Below are 17,164 nucleotides of genomic sequence, written 5' to 3'. Positions count from 1 at the left end.
GAGGTTGTGGGCAAGTCAACATCTCAAGTATAAGAGAAGGATCGTAATAGCTACTGTGAAGGGCTGTTTTCTCCCCCTTATCGCTGCTTGGTGAAATGTTACTCAGCCTACCGAGTCTAGCACAAGGTTATTTTTCAAAGCACCTCCTCCGGCTCAGCACCACCCCCATCCACCTCATAATTTCCCTTTTGGAGCTTCTGCACACCCTACATTGGAGCACAGTTCTCTGAGCTGGTTATTCAGATTGGCCTTTCCCATTTTCACAGAGCTTCTAGAGAAAAGGCTCGTGTTTCATTAACCTTTAACCTTACTGACAAGCACAGAGAGGGGCTTAAAATACATCAGCTGAGTGAATGAGTAAAATGTTACTCAAGGCCCAGTGAAAATGGTTTCTAGATTCACTCAGGCCATTTTCTATTCATATTCTGAGATCCCACAGAACTGACTTTACACTTGTGTAACATTACTTGGTATTAGTTATTTGTGTACTTGCCCTATTTTCTCCACTAGGAGAAATACTGTGAGTTCAATACTTTGAACTGCTGGTGTTATCTTTGTCTTCATTTTCCACTGAAGGAATAAAGTGACTGATTAAATTAAGGAATATTTCAGCCTCTCTGGCCTATTGATTTCTTTCAGATCCTTCCCAATGATGTATACATGTATAAATCTCAACTTAAGTATCCGGTAGCTTAGGTAAGCCAAAAAATAGACCAAGGAAATCAAGATAACGAAAATGCACCATAAACTTAATATTGACACTAAACAAACAACTTTTAAGGTGGACAAATAGTTTTATTTTGTGCATGCAAATACATGTCAAGTACTGCAAACTTTTTCCATCAATTTTCTCTCAAACACTGAAAATCATGATGCTCTATTCTGTGAACAGCCAAAGCTACTATCTCTTCACTTCAGTCCTACAGCAAACACACACAGAATTCACTCTTTGCTATTCACTATCATCACAACCCTCATTGTTCCATCTCTGCCCTCCCCCCATATACAGGCCTTATAAGTCCTAGCCTTCCCCCATTTATTCCTATTCCTATAGCACAAAGGGAAACATTACAATTTGGAAATTCAAATCGAAATAAATGGAATAGAATTTATTCCCATATATATCCCCCATTTCATTGTACAGAATTATTTTAAATTATAGTTTTAAATAGAAGCTGAGTATATGCCTTAAAAATGAGCATTAAATCCATCTTAGAGATGGTGCCTGCTTTTTACATGATGGGTGTACACCATCTTTAATTTCATTTACATTTCAATCGAACAATAGATTTGCAAAGAAAATGTCTAATACAGACGTAAAAATATTCACACTAGAGCTTCACAATCGGTTGTACAATTGACAAACAGGCCTCTTTTCCCAAACTTTCCAGCTAAGCAAATTTATAAAATGTAATCAATGCAACAAGAAAAACATTTCTCTTTCACTTCCAGGGAAAAGAATATGCAATAAACAGTATAAATGCAGACAGCAGTTGCTGCAAGCTAACCACGATACTCCCAAGTGGCTGTACAGTGGATATGTGCAGTACAAATAAAAGCCACATGTGTTGTATCACAACTACAGTATAATTGTTTGCCCAGCTAAGAGAATGCATGCACTTCCATGCCTTGGGTTATAAAGTGAGGCCTAATTCTTGACAGATCGATGGAATATATGCAAATGACCTTGGCTTTTGGCAGTACTAAGTGCAGCCAGTGTCTGTGTTCCACTGGTTTAAGGATATTTTAAAATTTTTATTAAAAAACCAACTGCCAATTTCAGACTTGGGGAATTAATTGCTCTTGGAGTAAAAATAAGACTCCACTCAAATGTGGAGTGTTCCATCAGTGGCCTTGACCCCTTGTATTCCCTTGCCAGCAAAGGGATACAAAGAAACCGCTAGTGTAAAGGGGTAACTAGCAAATTTATTTAATTTATCCAGAAAATGGGATACTCCATGAGCATATTCATTTTTCTGCTTGCAGAAGGGGTTCTCATGTAGGAGTTGTTACAGTAAGTGATCCCATCAACACTCTTCATTCACTAAAACACAAGAAAAGTTTTTCCAGTTAACAAATACATAGTTGCAATGTAACTCTTCCCTTTAATGTTTGATTACCACTACTGGTGACAGTCTGCTCAGAAAATGATTCAAAGAAAACTAGGGAAGAAATACTCAAGATTCAAAGCTGAAATCATGAAATCACATGCTGAATTTGATAATCACAAATTCCACCCGTTAACAAGACAACCATGGCTTTAACATCCAAAATGCAAAAGCAAGCTAGATGGTTTTTTAAAACAATGTTTCAAATGTTTAAAATGATCCCATTTGAAATTCCTACTAACTGCTGTGCATCCTGTAATTTTCTCAAGGCAGGATATAAAATTGGAATGTGCTTTGTATAACAGGGTGGGAGCAAAAGTAGAATTTACACTTGTTCAGAGATTTCTATGATCAATGGTGAGCCTACTTTTGCCCCACCCAGTACTTGAGCATCAACTTGAAATTTGAGTGAAAGTGACTAGATCTACACAAATGGAAATTTTCAGTCCTTGTATAGGAAGTTTCTTTTATTATTCCCTTGTGAGAGTAACTAGCTACTAGGAAAAAAATCAGTGCCACTGGGCCTGATGAAGTACCTTCCCTTGAAAAATTACAATGCACAATTCTCACGCCTGACACTGGCTTATCGGATGGTATCGAAAGTTTAAGTCATGGCAGCAAAGGGGTACCAACTAAATGAACATATTACATATGGAACTTTCTCAGAATTTACAAAATGAAATGAGACCACAAAAGAGAACTACTGATGCTACATTCATAGCATCTGAATGAGGCACATGGACTTTAGAATGAGACTTAGAAATTGAAAAGCAAAAACATAAAAAGTGAAAAACCCAACAACAAAACAAATAAAAAACCCCATCATTTCCCACTTTCCAGACCTCAGACTACTTTCTTCTAATTAGAATATAGGCAACATATGCAATTGAGTTACCAACATCACAAATTTCCTTTCCTATTGCTTTATATACTTTGATTTCAAACATATATACATCACATGTTGGTAAAGGGGTCAAAGGACAGGAATTGACCCCAATTTTAATGTCACATCTTGCGTCTGAGTTTTATTTTTTCCTCTATGACATCAGTGGTTACCAGTTTGAAGGAAGATCAGATACACTGAACTCTCTTCTAAAGCGGCAGAGAACCAATGTCTTTACTGCACATTAAATCCACCACGAGAAAACAGAAGATGGCTGCTACATAAAGAAAGCAATACAGAATAACCCCAACACAGAAACAATTCCTATGTTGTTAGAATGAGAGTAAGTTTTTAAGAACAGGGAGTTACTGTTTTATGGGATCACCTGCTGCAAGACAAGCATTATTTTAATATAAATGTTCTGAGACATACCAATAAGGTTGGCAGGTATATACATACACTGATGCAAATGTAATTTCACTGGACAAGTAGGCAAACACCTAAGCAGTTTATCCCAACCCCCTCCAGCAGAGCACAACCACGTTTCAAAATCTCAATTTTAAAATTAAAAAGATATGGTTAAATACACAAGATCAATTTATGTAGTATATATTCACCCTCAGAACGTGCTGAAGATGTTTTGCGTAGTTCTGTTGCACAGAGGGTTCTTTCCCTGAGGGCACATAAGGAGCTCTCAAACTGTTAATAGGTCTCTATTTTGTAACAAAATAGCAATTTTTAAATCTTAAAAAAAAATACATTACCTTCAACATGGAAGATCTCACTATTTAAATATCCATGAAATAGACATTATGGTTTGCATATCCTTTTTGGAAATACAAACAGCAAATAAAGTACATTGGAAGCATTTCAAATGTAATAAGCACATATTTATAGAAAGGTTCTGATATAAATTATATAACAATCATGTTCCTGTAATATCCTAGGCTAATTTATGTCAGAAATAAGTTAACATAACATGGTTTAAAACTCTTGTTCCTATTCATTTCAGGTTACAGAGTGAAATAAATAAAACGTCTGTAGGGATAGGGAGCACTGGCCATGGCAAAAAGGTACAGTACTAACCGAAGGAAACTAAGTCAAGGCTACTGTGCTGTTATGTTACAAACATCTTCATACACTTGAGTATTAAATAAATGTGTAAGATCTTCCATACTGACACCAGAATATCAAAACTACCCCTTTGTTTCTCAGGTATATTTACAACTTATCAGTCACCTTATGAGCATGTTCATTAAGACAGGTATCAAACACCAGTATTTACTCATTCTAATCAAGAAATTTCAGGGAAATGTTAACCCTCCCGCCCCTGGAAATGTGCACAAAACTTTTTATCAAAATCTTATCTGATACAATGCTGTGGTTTTGTAAAACAACTAAATAGCTCAGACGACCAATAACATGATCCTGTTTAAGCATTTTGCTAGCAGGAAAAGCCCTTACAGACAGTACACCTGGTGAAAGATCAGCTTGGCTTAAAATGTTCCAGTACAATTTTCAGAGTAAACAACTTCACAGAAGTTAATTAAAAAAATAATAATAAAAGTCAAACTAATCTTAAAGAAACAGGAAAAAAACAAACTATAGGTAAGATCATCAGGAAGGAATGCCCAGCTTTTGTTTTCAAATGTTGACTGAAATTTAGGTTTCAATAAACTACCTCCAACGAATCTGGGGCATGCCTGGTTGAACATACTGCATACTTTCAGATGCCACGTCAAAACACTTTTCAGTCACATTTTAGCAGGGCAGAAATTATTCATGTTTTAAAGTATGAATAAAGGTTAGCCAATGTTCTATTATTACATGGTTCATAGTCTTATCAACCTAACAGTCAGAAAAAAGGGAAAATTAAACCCCAACATGAAGTAACAATAAACAATATTTAACCAAGATAATGCAATGAACATCCAAAATAATTAGTTTAAATTAAAAACCCAGCAATACCATCTTGTTAGTCAGTGCAAACACTACATACAGGGTTTTCTCAAGAAAGCTGAAAGCACCTGATTCTTTGCCAAGTCATCAGATTCAATAATGTACAGGCTTAAATCTGCATTTTAAAAAACTGCCATTACATTAGTGCATAATTTATCAAAATTGTAAAAACGATTCTGCATAACTTAGGAGAATTTAATATCTAGTACATCAGCTGAAAGACTTAGGCACTTGGTTATATATTTAATTATTTCAACAAGTAGCCTGTATGTAAATATTAACAAAGCAGAAACTATTCTTGAAAAATGGAAAATTAAAAAAAAAATTAAATGCTACAGATAAAAGCACTGCACCACACTCCTACACATAATGCAGTAAAGAAAGCTAGTATATAACCCTGCAAAATTCTATGGTAAGAACATCTAACTCCACTCTTCAAAGTTAAAAAAAAAAAATTCATGCAAAGTCCCATGAAAAAGATAAATAAAGCAGCTGGAATGAGATGGAAATTTCTCTTAGTGAAACATAAAATAGAAATAAATAAGTTAATTAAGTCTACTTTCACTAGATGTATCATTGTAGGATCCTGCTAGTTAAATAACTGAGTTGTTAATTTTCTATAGAAGCCATTTAAAATAGGAAATGGCTCAGTTACTGCACCGGATTGCTACAAACTCATAAAAAGCTGCTTGAAGCTTAAGTTAAATGTCCAAATTCCAATCACTTCTGGAAAGTGAACGTGTTACCCTAGTAAATTTTCTTTTTTTTTTTTCATAATGCTAATGCAAGAGGGCTTGAAGTATCAAAGAGTCCACAGGAACTGGATGCCCCCAGTAATATCTTTTTTTTAAAAAAAATATACATTATATAATATATATATTATATATATAAAAAGCTAGTGTAAATGCTTCCATGGTATGGTCACAAATTTGAAAGATGAACCTCCTTTCAGCTGTTAACCATCTTCCCATTTGCAACAACAGGTTTTAAAAAGTCATTTTTATCTTCAGACACAACATGAGTTTTCAGAATGAGGTCGCCAACGCTGACGGATGTGGTGATGGGGAGGCAGCTCGCACTGCTAATGGACACTGGGAGTGGCTGGCTAAAGCAAGAAGTTACCGGCAGAATTGTTTTTTGCTCCTCCCTGAAAAAAATAAATGACATTGAAAACAAATTAGCTTTTGGTGAAAACTTAAAACAAAGGTAAGAAGTTGTACCAAACTTTAAGAGCCTTTAGCAAAGGTATGTTTTGTTTTTTTTTAACACTAAAAAGTACCAGAGATCACTAAAAAAAGTTCTATTTTCCAAAAATTAAAATAAAAAAACACTGATTAATTTCAGACTAATTAAAGATTAGCCCATATTTTTGGCAGTAATTATACAAAATGGCAATAGTAGAGCCACGAAAAACTCAGTAAGATTTTTAAAAAGGGAAACACTTCAGGTAGGTTTTAATTCTCCATTTTATAGTCTATAAGTTTGACTGATGCTGGAGCACAAAGACTAATTTTTATCTCAAGAAAAAAGTTTCAGGCTACTAAAATGGACCACTTTGTTAGTTCAAATTTAGCTCTATTCTTCTAAAAATTCAGACTGACCAAAACATTGCCTATTACACAAGGTGTTCTCCTCATGGGATAAAAAAGAGCAAAAATTGAAACTAACACTGCATCTATTTTGCTCTAAATATTCGTGGTTACGAATTTTCTGTCTAACACTCACAGAATCACATGGTCTTCACCTAAACTCTGTCTCTTCTGCTCCAGTGGCTCCTTTTGGGGCTGCTGCACTGGATGCCCATTTTCCACTGCCATTCCATTCAGCAGCTGATCATTTTGAGAACTGATACCAAGCTGTATGTCCAGGATCTCCTAGGAAAATAACATGTTAATCCTTCAGTGAGAAAGCATTGTACTTTAGTTGCCAGTGGAATAAAGCCTCCTGAGTATCTAACTGTGGGACTTACTTCCATTTGTTCACTCTGTCCATCTGGTTCATCAGTATCAAGTGCTGAAAGCTCTAACTCAATATCCCTATCAGGCTTAGTATCAGTTGCATCTTCTGTATAATCACTCTGTAATTTAAAAGAAATACTGATTTTATATCTGTGGAAACTGGGGCTTTCCTTTTAAATTAATTAGATTGATCTAAAGAATTATTTAAGAAATCTGGGACCTCCGTTTTATTGCTACTTTAACTTTTATAAGCAAGTATCTATCAGAAAAAGGCACACTAAACTACACTAATGGTATAGATCTACATGCAGCAACAGCACACAACAAATACACTGACCATGAAGCTGATAGGTTCTGTTTCTTTACCTCTCCATTTCTCAATTCAATCTCCTTGCTTAGAAGGTTTAAGGTAAGGTGGCGGCCTTCATCCAGGGAACTCCATTTCTGTTGCATGGCCAGAGCATTGGCCTCCCGCTGAAGCAGCAATGAGTTGCTCTTGGCCTACAAGGAAAGAAAAGTAAAGCTGACTTCCAACAACCATTCTATTTTTCCCTTTAAGTCAAAGCTTAGTGTCACAGAACCTACCTGCTGAAGTTCAATGCTCAAAAGGTCTCCAGTACTGGAATGCTTTCTATGACAAGATAAATCAGTAACAATGAATCTGTCCCTTTAAAGAGAAACACATTTATTGTAATAAAAGTGAAATAAGTGAAGCAACTAAAGAAGTAATGACTACATACTCTATCTGCTTTATGTAACAGATGAACCCTGAAAGTTTCAGTTATTCCAAATGTAAACCTTTTTTCAGAAATTTGTTATATAGTTAAAACTAGCAAAGCACACTTTATGAATAATTAGGTATAGAGTCTGTACTCTAAGGATACATACAAATCTGAGAATAGATAATCCTAAGGAATTAAGGGTAACCTTACCGTTCAATATAGTGGGCTGATGATGTGGACTCATTACCGTAAGAACTCCACCTTGAATCAACAGCACTGACATAAGGGACATAATCTATAGAAATGTAGAAAGAAACAATGATCAGAAAAGTGAAAAATCAGGATATAGATATAAATGGATACTTTTCAAAAAAGATCTATATTTTTTCCAACTAGTCATGTTCTCCTGGCTAAACCATTTAATTCTGAGTTTATTGTAGTTGTTAAATGGAAGGAAATGTTCTATACCTCACAAAATGAAGACTTAGCCCTGGCTGGTGTGCCTCAGTAGACTGAGCGCCAGCCGGGGAACCAAAAGGTCTCTGGTTTGATTCCCAGTCAGGGCACATGTCTGGGATGCGGGCCAGGTCCTCAGTTGGGGGCATGTGAGAGGCAACTGCTGATGTTTCTCTTCCTCTTTCTCCCTCCCTTCCCCTCTCTTTAAAAGTAATTAAAAAAAAAAAAAATGAAAGAGTGAGAAGCGCTGCTCTTTGTAGACCTCATCTCCCATTAAAAAAACAATGAGGACTTAAAAACACAGTGCTAGAACATATCAGGTGAGATATTAGTTAATGGATTACCTGATACGCTGATGGGCTTAGTTGCACTTCCTTGGGAAGCAGTGGCCTGGACAGGATCCGTGGTATGGTAACCTGTACGGGAAGATCTGGAAATTGCACCCCATTTTGAGATGATAGGTCCATCACTAAAAGGAATTATGGGGTCTTCTTCTTTTGTCCTTCTCTGAGTTTCAAATAAATGTACTCTTCTCTTAACATCCCCACTGTCTAGGTCCTGCATAAAGCAAAGAAAATCAGTAAAAGGACTGTTGGCAATTACTTCAGCTAGTACTAAAAGCATGTGCTTTCAAAAGGCATGTAATTAAGTTTTCTGGTAACTTTAACACTAGCTGTAGAGCTTAATGATAATCCAACATCTATCTTAAACCACCGAACTGGGCTCAGATAATTTAAACATTAAATTCTATTTAGTTCAGACTTGCCTAAATATAACTCTGCTGCTTACAGATGAGTTATATAGCAAGAATGAAGGTGAAAGCATCCATTCTAAAACCTGAATCAACATGCAAAATATTCTCCCAGCCCCCTGATTCATACCATTAACACAGCATTTGAATTAGCAATCACATCTCTGGGCTCTGAATCGATGACATTTATACAGGAGCCTATGGTGCCACAAGACCAGGGAGAATAATGGGAAAGATGATCTTCTTCAAATTTTGTCCCACTCACACTTTCAGAGAGCTGATTTAAAAAAAGAAAAAGGCATAGCCAATTAGTAAGAAACTTAAATTTACAAACTTGTAACTACTAGTATAGAATACAAAGGACTGGCACAGTGAACAATTAAATCTTCAGTAACTAATATAAAAAACTGTCATAAATAACAAATACTATTTTTACTGTTTGCATTTATATTACTTATTAATAGAAAATAGAATGCCTTCTCTTTTTACTTTGATATTTAAGTGTTCATAAGGAACCCCTGACTGATATGATTAAAACCAATCAACATATAATTTACAGCATGCCTATAAATTGGTATGAGGTGCTCCAGAAAATGAATTTAGGAAAAAAAAAAAGGAAACAGACATACTCAGACACATGTAGATTACAGTCCACGTCCTAAAGTAGTATATAATTTCGAGAAAAGAGTAATGTGTGTACGTAAGGAAACAACTGATAAACCATACAGCATTAAATAAAGAACAAAAAAATTTTAAAGAAGGCTCTGGAACTAGAAGGAAAACTGTATAAATTTTAAAAAGACTGCAAAAATGACTGTAAAACAAGGATAATAAAGTTGTAAGAATCATTAAATCTAATTTATTAATTATATAGATAAAAATACTCAAGGCCAAAAATGTTTAATTACTTATTCCAAGTCATATTACTAACTAATAGCAGATCTGAGTCTCAGGGAAATACTTATTTCCTAAAGCAAAGCACAAAACATATAAATACAGTTTTCTATTAAGCAAGTGGCAAATCTTTCACTCTGTTGTCAAGATGTTTACCTGGTCTGAAGAAGTCTAAGTTTGATGAGACAAATTTGGATCTAGTTTAAAAATTCAGTGGTTTATTGAAATATTCATGCATGAAAATATTTGATGTCTAGAAATAATCCAGTAGGAAGAGGGGGTACAAATGAAATAAGGTTTACTGATAATTGTGGAAGTAGGTGAGGGAATATGGAAATTTATTATACTATTCTCTCTACTTTTGTTTACAAGTTTTCACAATGAAGAGATTCAAAAAATTTTTTTATATTAGAACTTCTAGGGATGGAGAATAAACTGGAGGAACTGAAAACAAAATTAATGGTGTGCTCTATATATAACAGTACTGAAAACACCAAGGTATACTGAAATGATCCTGGTACAAAAACTTGTTTTGTGATGACAAGGACAATAACTTACAGTGCTTTCAAACAACAGGAATAATACAGTAGGCATTTCTACACCTTTTGTGAAGTAGGGAGGAAATATCTCAGACCAAGATTCAAATCTCAGGTACTTATAGACTGAATTTATTACTTGGGCAAATTACTTAACTTCTCTGAGTAGGATCCTAACCTACACAGTATGGATAACACCAACCTCCTAAAGTTTTTGTGAGAATTAAATAACATTATGTAAACGCTTAGTACAGTGCCTGGCACATGTAGGTGCTCAATAAATGGCAGATATAAATCTTCTTATTAATAAAAACCATAAAAATAATGGAAGCTATGCTGCTGAAAAGATTTTGAATTCTTGGTAAAAAAAGGACTGTGACTTAATGGTCTTCAGAGATTCACAACATCTAGCCATAGTCCTTACAGACTCAGCATTTATTGAACTAAACAGCTGCACACCAAACCACTGCAAAATATCCAATATGGCTAACCCTGGCTTGACTGCGTGCTTTGAAGTCAGCTGTTCGATCTATCCCTGCAACATCAAGAGACTAAAACCTTTCTTACATCAGTGCGAAAGTCTACACTGAATAGAGGAGAAGGTGGTGTTGAAGACTGTGTTGCCACAGGAAGAGTTGAAGAGACAAGAGGTGCTTTCTGAGTGTGGTACTGTGCCCACTGTTCTGGCTTTCTTCTTACTGGCTCCTCGCAACTGGTCTTCAAATGACCACAGGGTTCCTAAGGGGCGATAAAAGAAACAATCTTAATCATAAAGGGGGCGGTTCTGTGCAAATAATGTAAACAATTTATTATCTTTTGGGGGCTAAAAAAACTTACAATAGGGAAGTCATCTTAGCCTACTCTCCACACACTTAAATGAAAGGGTCAAGTTATGTTAAAAGTAAAATATGAGCACTTTTGGGGTTTTGGAAAGTTATTTGTATGAATGCAGGGACACTGAAAATAGATCCTGTTCCCTGTATTTTGATGATTCCTTTTTACCATCCCATCAATTTCTTATCCAAACATTTATTGAGCATTAATAATGTATCAGGTCCAGTTCTAAGAGCTTTGTTTTTCCCTGATTTAATCCTCACAACAGCCTTATGAAGTAGATACTACTATTATTTCCATCAAACAGATTAAAAAACTGACAGAGAAGTCAAGTAACTTCCATGAACCACACAGTTAATAAATGGAGGAGCCAGGATATACCAGGTCTGTCCGGAAAAAGTCCAGCCATTGTTAATATAATGAGAACTGTTTGCATGACATCGATATAACCTGGCAGCCAAGGATAGGAGCCTGGAATACACATGCATGAACAAATGACTTCATTGTACTAGTCAGTGGGGCCGGTAGATGCCATTGATTGAGCATGTGTACTGTGTGGCCATCACATTTAAAATGACTGAGAAGACCAATGAATCTGCATCAAATTTTGCATGAAGCTTGAACATTCCTCCATGGAAACTATCAGGATGATTCAGAAGGTTGCCGCTATGGGCAACTGGTGATTGGTAGCTTCATCACGACAATGTGCCCACTTATACATCACATCTTACGCAGAGTTTCTTGGCAAAACATCAAATCACCCAGCCCCCACTACAGCCCAGATTTGGCGCCCTGAGACTTCTGGCTTTTCCCAAAACTAAAATCACCCTTGAAAGGGAGAGATTTCAGACCATGGATGAGACTCAGGAAAATATGACGGGGCAGCTGATGGCGACTGGGAGAACTGTGAGGTCCCGAGGTGCCTACTTTGAGGGAGACTGAGGCGCCATTGTCCTACGTACAATGTTTCTTATATCTTCTATCTTCTTTAATAAATGTCTCTATTTTTCATATTACATGGCTGGATACCTTCTGGACAGGCCTTGTATACCTGGGTGGTCTGACATCAGACACTGGGTTCTTAACCATTACACTACAGCATTCCTATTTCCATCATCACTTACCCTTGGTAAAGGCACAGTTGTCCTCGGTTCACTTGGTTGCTGACAAGCCACTGAGTAATACCCATCTAAGGAATTATATCTTTCTCGTAAAGAGGTCTGATAGACAGACGAGTGCATCACATCCATTGGAGGTAAAGAATTGCTTCTAATAATGTCATCTCGTTGGTACATAGGTGGGCGCCAGATGCGCCTGCTGTCGTACACAGGAGCATACATTCCAGAAGGTACTGGAGGAACTGGTCCATATGGCTGCGGAGGAGGAGGTTGGTAAGGAGTATTCATTCGCTCTCGAGGGGAAAATGTACTGTAATGATCGGCATATGGCATGGAAGCAGGTGGGAGGGAGGACTCTGGAACATTGTTGGACCTCACAAAGCGAGGAACACAGGGAGCCACACCAGCTGGTACCGTTGGAGGTGGTGGGTAGTATCCTTGAAGATTGGAAAGAGGAATATTCAATGTAATCTTAGTAAAATCGAACATTTCATAATGGTTTAAGTCTAAAGTAGTCTTTAATGTGGGAAAATAAAATGAGCTTTGACCTTACTTTAGTTACCCCTGCTTCTGAAAGAAACTACATCCTTTCAAGACACCACTATATGAAAATCATTCATGTTCATTACTTGGTTAAACTGCTCCCTAAAAACACCTGACAGAGCTATTAACAGATGGTTGGTAAAGTTCCTTCTAGGTCATCTACTGCCACAGGTTTTGAATTAAGTAATTCGAGTTACATCATTGATTCTTAACCTTATTGGAAGCCGAGGTTAAAGCCTCTGTCAAAATTTATGTAAGTTGTGCATTGTCTTTCCAGTTACACCTAAGTATATAAACTAAACATTTTGCATATCACTTCAGAAGATTTGCAGAACTCACTAAAACTCATCCATGGACCCTATATTTGATTCATAAGATTGAGAACTTTGAAACTATTTGTATGTATAATTATACATTCTTAGGGCAGTTTCTCTATGTTAGTTATTTTTCCCTTAGAATTATCTAAAATTACTTACCTGTTTGTGGGTACTGTGGGACTTCAAAGGATATCTGAGTCCTTGGGTCTGGAAAATACTGAATGTTTTCAGAATGCTGAGGATATACTGGTACTCTAGTGATAAATGGGCTGGATTTTGGAGGCACAGAGTTCAGTTCTGTTCCAGCATTAGAGGGCCCAGCTGAGGTAGCCGCTACATTACTTACAGGAGTCTTGGGTGGAGAACCAATTTTACTGGAAAGAAAATTCAACAAAAAGCAAATAATAAATCACTGTCTATAACTCTTCAGTCTTCCTCAGTAGGAATTTTTCATAAAATTACATAGTGAAACTAACAGATATTTTAGATATTTCCACAGTAACAAATAAGGCAATGAATTTCATTGCTACCCTATACTGCTAATTCACAACATCAATAACAGATCTCTGATGAGAGCAAAAAGAAATCCAAACAAATCCCACAAATTAATGTAACCCATAAGTCCCTTTTTACTTGTTCTTTGAACAAAAATTTTTACTATTGGAAATTTAAAATTCTTTTTCAGTAAGTTCTCAACAGAAGCAATATAGTCTACCAATATTATTCTTTGGGACAAAGCAGACAGGCATGTTAAGGGAGGGTTGTTCTAGCAAGAGTTAGGTTAGTTGAAATATAAACACATTGAAAAATGGCCATTTTGTCCATTTTGTTAACTGCTATATCCCCAGAACCTAAAACAGCTCCTGGTACACAGAAGGCACTAAGAAAATATTTGTTGGACAAATGAAATTGTTTCTGCAACATAGTAAGTATCTGTTGGATAAACAAAAATGCCAATGAAATAGTTACTCATTAAATTAATGGAAAATACACACATTTTTATTTTTATTTTTTTAAATATAAAGGATTCGCTTTGTTGAGTCACCAAACAATCAGCTCCACAGGAGGTCGGCATGACTTTTAAGAAGTCAAACTTTTGGTGCTGGCCAGGTGGCTCGGTTGGTTAGAGCATAGTCCTGATATACCAAGGTTGCAGGTTCATTCGCATATACAAGAACCAACCAAATGAATGCATAAATAAATGGAACTTCTAAGAAATCAATGTTTCTTTCTCTCTCTCTTTCCTCCTTCCTCTCTCTCAAATCAAAAAATAAAAATTTTAGAAAAAGGTCAAACTCTCCCAGACAAGACTAAATTCCTAAAGTTAGGAATTCATCACCACCAAAACAGTGTTACAAGAAATGTTAAAGAACTTCTTTAAGAAAAAATAAGATAAAAAATATGAATACTAAAGTAGCAATAACTATGTACCTATCACCAATTACTTTAAATGTAAATAGATTAAATCCTCCAACCAAAAGACAGGGGGTGGCTGAATGGATAAGAGAATAAGACCCTTATACATGCTGCCTACAAGAGACTCACTTCAGATGGAAAAACACACAAAAACTGAAAGGAATGGAGAAAGATATTTCATAAAAATGAAAGCAAACAAACAAAAGCTACAGCAGCAATACTTACACCAGACAAAACATAGACTTTTAAAACAAAGTTTGTAACAAGAGACAAAGAAGGACCTAGCAATTCCACTCTGATGTTATCCAAAGAAACCTAAAAACACTAATTGGAAAAGACATATGAACCCATATATTTGTTGCAGCATTGTTTATAATAGTCAAAATATGGAAGAAACTAAGTGTACATAAACAGATGAATGGATAAACAAGTGGTACATATAGCCCTGGCTGGTATAGTTCAAATGACTGAGTGCCCGCCTGTGGACCAAAAGGTCACCGGTTCATTTCCCAGTCAGTGCACATGTATGGGTTGCAGGCCAAGTCCCCAGTTCAGGGTGTATGAGAGGCAACCAATGGATGTTTCTCTCTCTCTTTTTCCTTTCTTTCCCCTCTCTCTAGAAATAAATAAGTAAAATCTTAAAAAAAAGAAAAAAAAGGTGGTACATATGTACAAAAGAGTATTACTCAGTCATAAAAATAAATGAAATCTCACCATTGGCAACAATATCATTAGATTCAGAAGGTATTATGTTAAATGAAATTAAATTGGATATCACTTATATGTGGAGTCTAAAAAAAAATAAATGAACAAACACAACAGAAACAAACTCACAGATACAGAGAACATGTTGATGGTTGCCAGATGAGAGGGGGAGTTGGGAGGATGGGTGTAAAGGGGGAAGGAATTAAGATGCACAGATTGGTAGTTACAGAACAGTCACTGGCATATAAAGTACAGCAACAGGAAATATAGCCAATAATATTGTAGTACTGAATGGTGTCAGATGGATAGATTTATCCAGTGATCACTGTAAGTTATATAAATGTCTAATCACTATGTTATCACCTGAAACTAATTTAATACTGTATGTCAAGTGTAATTGAAAATTTTTTTAGAATTATGAAAAAAAGTCAAACTTTAGCAGAGCTTAGACATGTGGCGACTCAAGAAAATGATCTTGTTAATGATACAGGAATTCAACATGCTGTATCTAGATTAGAGATTAGAGAGGTTTTTTCAAACTAGAGAAGCTCTTTTAAAGCTGGGGTATAAACAATAAGGAGAATGGGCTGCCTTTAAGTCTAGTACAGTAGACTGGTCCAGCAGATGTTTACTTCTATGTGTAATTGTGTATTAAAATGTAGAAAATGAAGAACTGTGGTGTAATAATATAAGTAGAAATGTACTGGCTTAGAGTTTAAAGATACAGTCACATCTCGGTGCTTGTTGGCTTCAGGACTCATCAAACCCTGTAGTCACTACATTTTGATGAGAAAAAATTGTTTCTGCACTCAGTGCTTGCCCGAGACTTGTTGCACTTGCTAGAACTTGTAGGAGTCATGATGCCGCCCCATAAGAGAAAACGCTTCATCATTCGGCATTCGGTACTCGTGGGTTTTGGCACTTGTCATGAGTTCCGGAACAAATTAATGACAGGTACCGAGGTACCACTGTATTTTAGAGCTGCACTTAGTCTTTGAAGTTAAATAAACGCAACAAAGGAAATCATTAGGATTTCCTTATAACAATAATACTTACTGAGCAATTACTAAGCACATTCTAGGCACTATGGTAGGTGTTTATGTGGTCCTTCCATGTAAAAATATATATACTGCGAATACGGATAAGCACTTCGAGATGACAAACCCTTAGAGATATCAGGAAGAAGGCATCAAAATCCATGACAAGGTTTCCAGTCTTATGAAATCATGCAAGCTATCCCAAAAAGTCAGACTTAAGGGAAAAGTCAACTTTCAGTCAGGCGGCTGGGTCACTACAGCTCTAGGTGACTTACAGGACTGGAGGCTCTCCTTTGCAGCAACCCCTCAAATGTACATGCTTTCACCTGTGCCCCTTTCTCTACCGATGAAGTCCATTCTTCCTAACTGTCCATACTTTTGGAACTAGCTCATCATCTTAACCTCTGAGAATTCTTTCACAGTAACTCCCTGTAGAATTATTCTTTTTTAATGTTCCAAGAACACCTGGAACACAACTTAATGGCAGTACCTTTCAGAATATATTATATGGCATCTGTTTACATCTGTCTCCGAGCTACACTAGAAGACCTACAGATGCAGGGAGTATATCTAGTTCATTTTCATTACTATGCCAGTTGGCCTTATGTTTGGCACTAATAGTAGAAGATCCATAATTCCTGATTAAATAAATAACTTATTTATTTATACTAAATTAAGAAGTTTTTCCCTATCATTTAAAAAATGAGATATTATGTATCCTTTTAAGGTATACACCTAAGTGATTTTTGGTATATCCACAGGGTTGTGCAACTATCACCACTATCTAATTTTTAATACACTTCCATCACCCTCAAGAAAAACCTGTACTCATTAGCATACATTTTTCCATCCCCTTCTCCCCCAAGCCCTAGCCACAGAAACCACTGATCTACTTTCTGTCTACATGGATTTGCCTATTCTGGACAG

At 36.2% G+C, this 17,164-nt stretch overlaps 1 protein-coding gene across 3 annotated transcripts in view; it reads right to left on the bottom strand.

The window, feature by feature from the left end:
• Positions 1-788: 788 nt before the first annotated feature.
• The window catches only part of RC3H2 (ring finger and CCCH-type domains 2), a 47,260-nt gene continuing 30,884 nt past the window's right edge, over positions 789-17,164 (bottom strand). Inside the window, exons 12-22 of one of the 3 annotated variants that reach the window (XM_054584418.1) lie at positions 13,239-13,453; positions 12,226-12,656; positions 10,835-11,005; positions 8,968-9,114; positions 8,431-8,644; positions 7,841-7,925; positions 7,494-7,575; positions 7,275-7,409; positions 6,920-7,027; positions 6,676-6,824; positions 789-6,097 (exon numbers count right to left, since the gene is read on the bottom strand). In XM_054584418.1, coding sequence (XP_054440393.1) covers positions 5,899-6,097; positions 6,676-6,824; positions 6,920-7,027; positions 7,275-7,409; positions 7,494-7,575; positions 7,841-7,925; positions 8,431-8,644; positions 8,968-9,114; positions 10,835-11,005; positions 12,226-12,656; positions 13,239-13,453 — 1,936 coding nt within the window. In that variant the 3' untranslated portion in view covers positions 789-5,898. The remainder of the gene's footprint in view (positions 6,098-6,675; positions 6,825-6,919; positions 7,028-7,274; positions 7,410-7,493; positions 7,576-7,840; positions 7,926-8,430; positions 8,645-8,967; positions 9,115-10,834; positions 11,006-12,225; positions 12,657-13,238; positions 13,454-17,164) is intronic. The other 2 variants (XM_054584419.1, XM_054584420.1) reach the window with 2 other exon arrangements.

This window comes from Pteronotus mesoamericanus, unplaced genomic scaffold, assembly GCF_021234165.1.
Source record: "Pteronotus mesoamericanus isolate MK-2021 breed Mesoamerican mustached bat unplaced genomic scaffold, CSHL_Meso_final contig_78, whole genome shotgun sequence".
In the NCBI taxonomy this organism is placed as follows: domain Eukaryota; kingdom Metazoa; phylum Chordata; class Mammalia; order Chiroptera; family Mormoopidae; genus Pteronotus; species Pteronotus mesoamericanus.
This window is presented reverse-complemented; position numbering and strand designations above follow the sequence as displayed.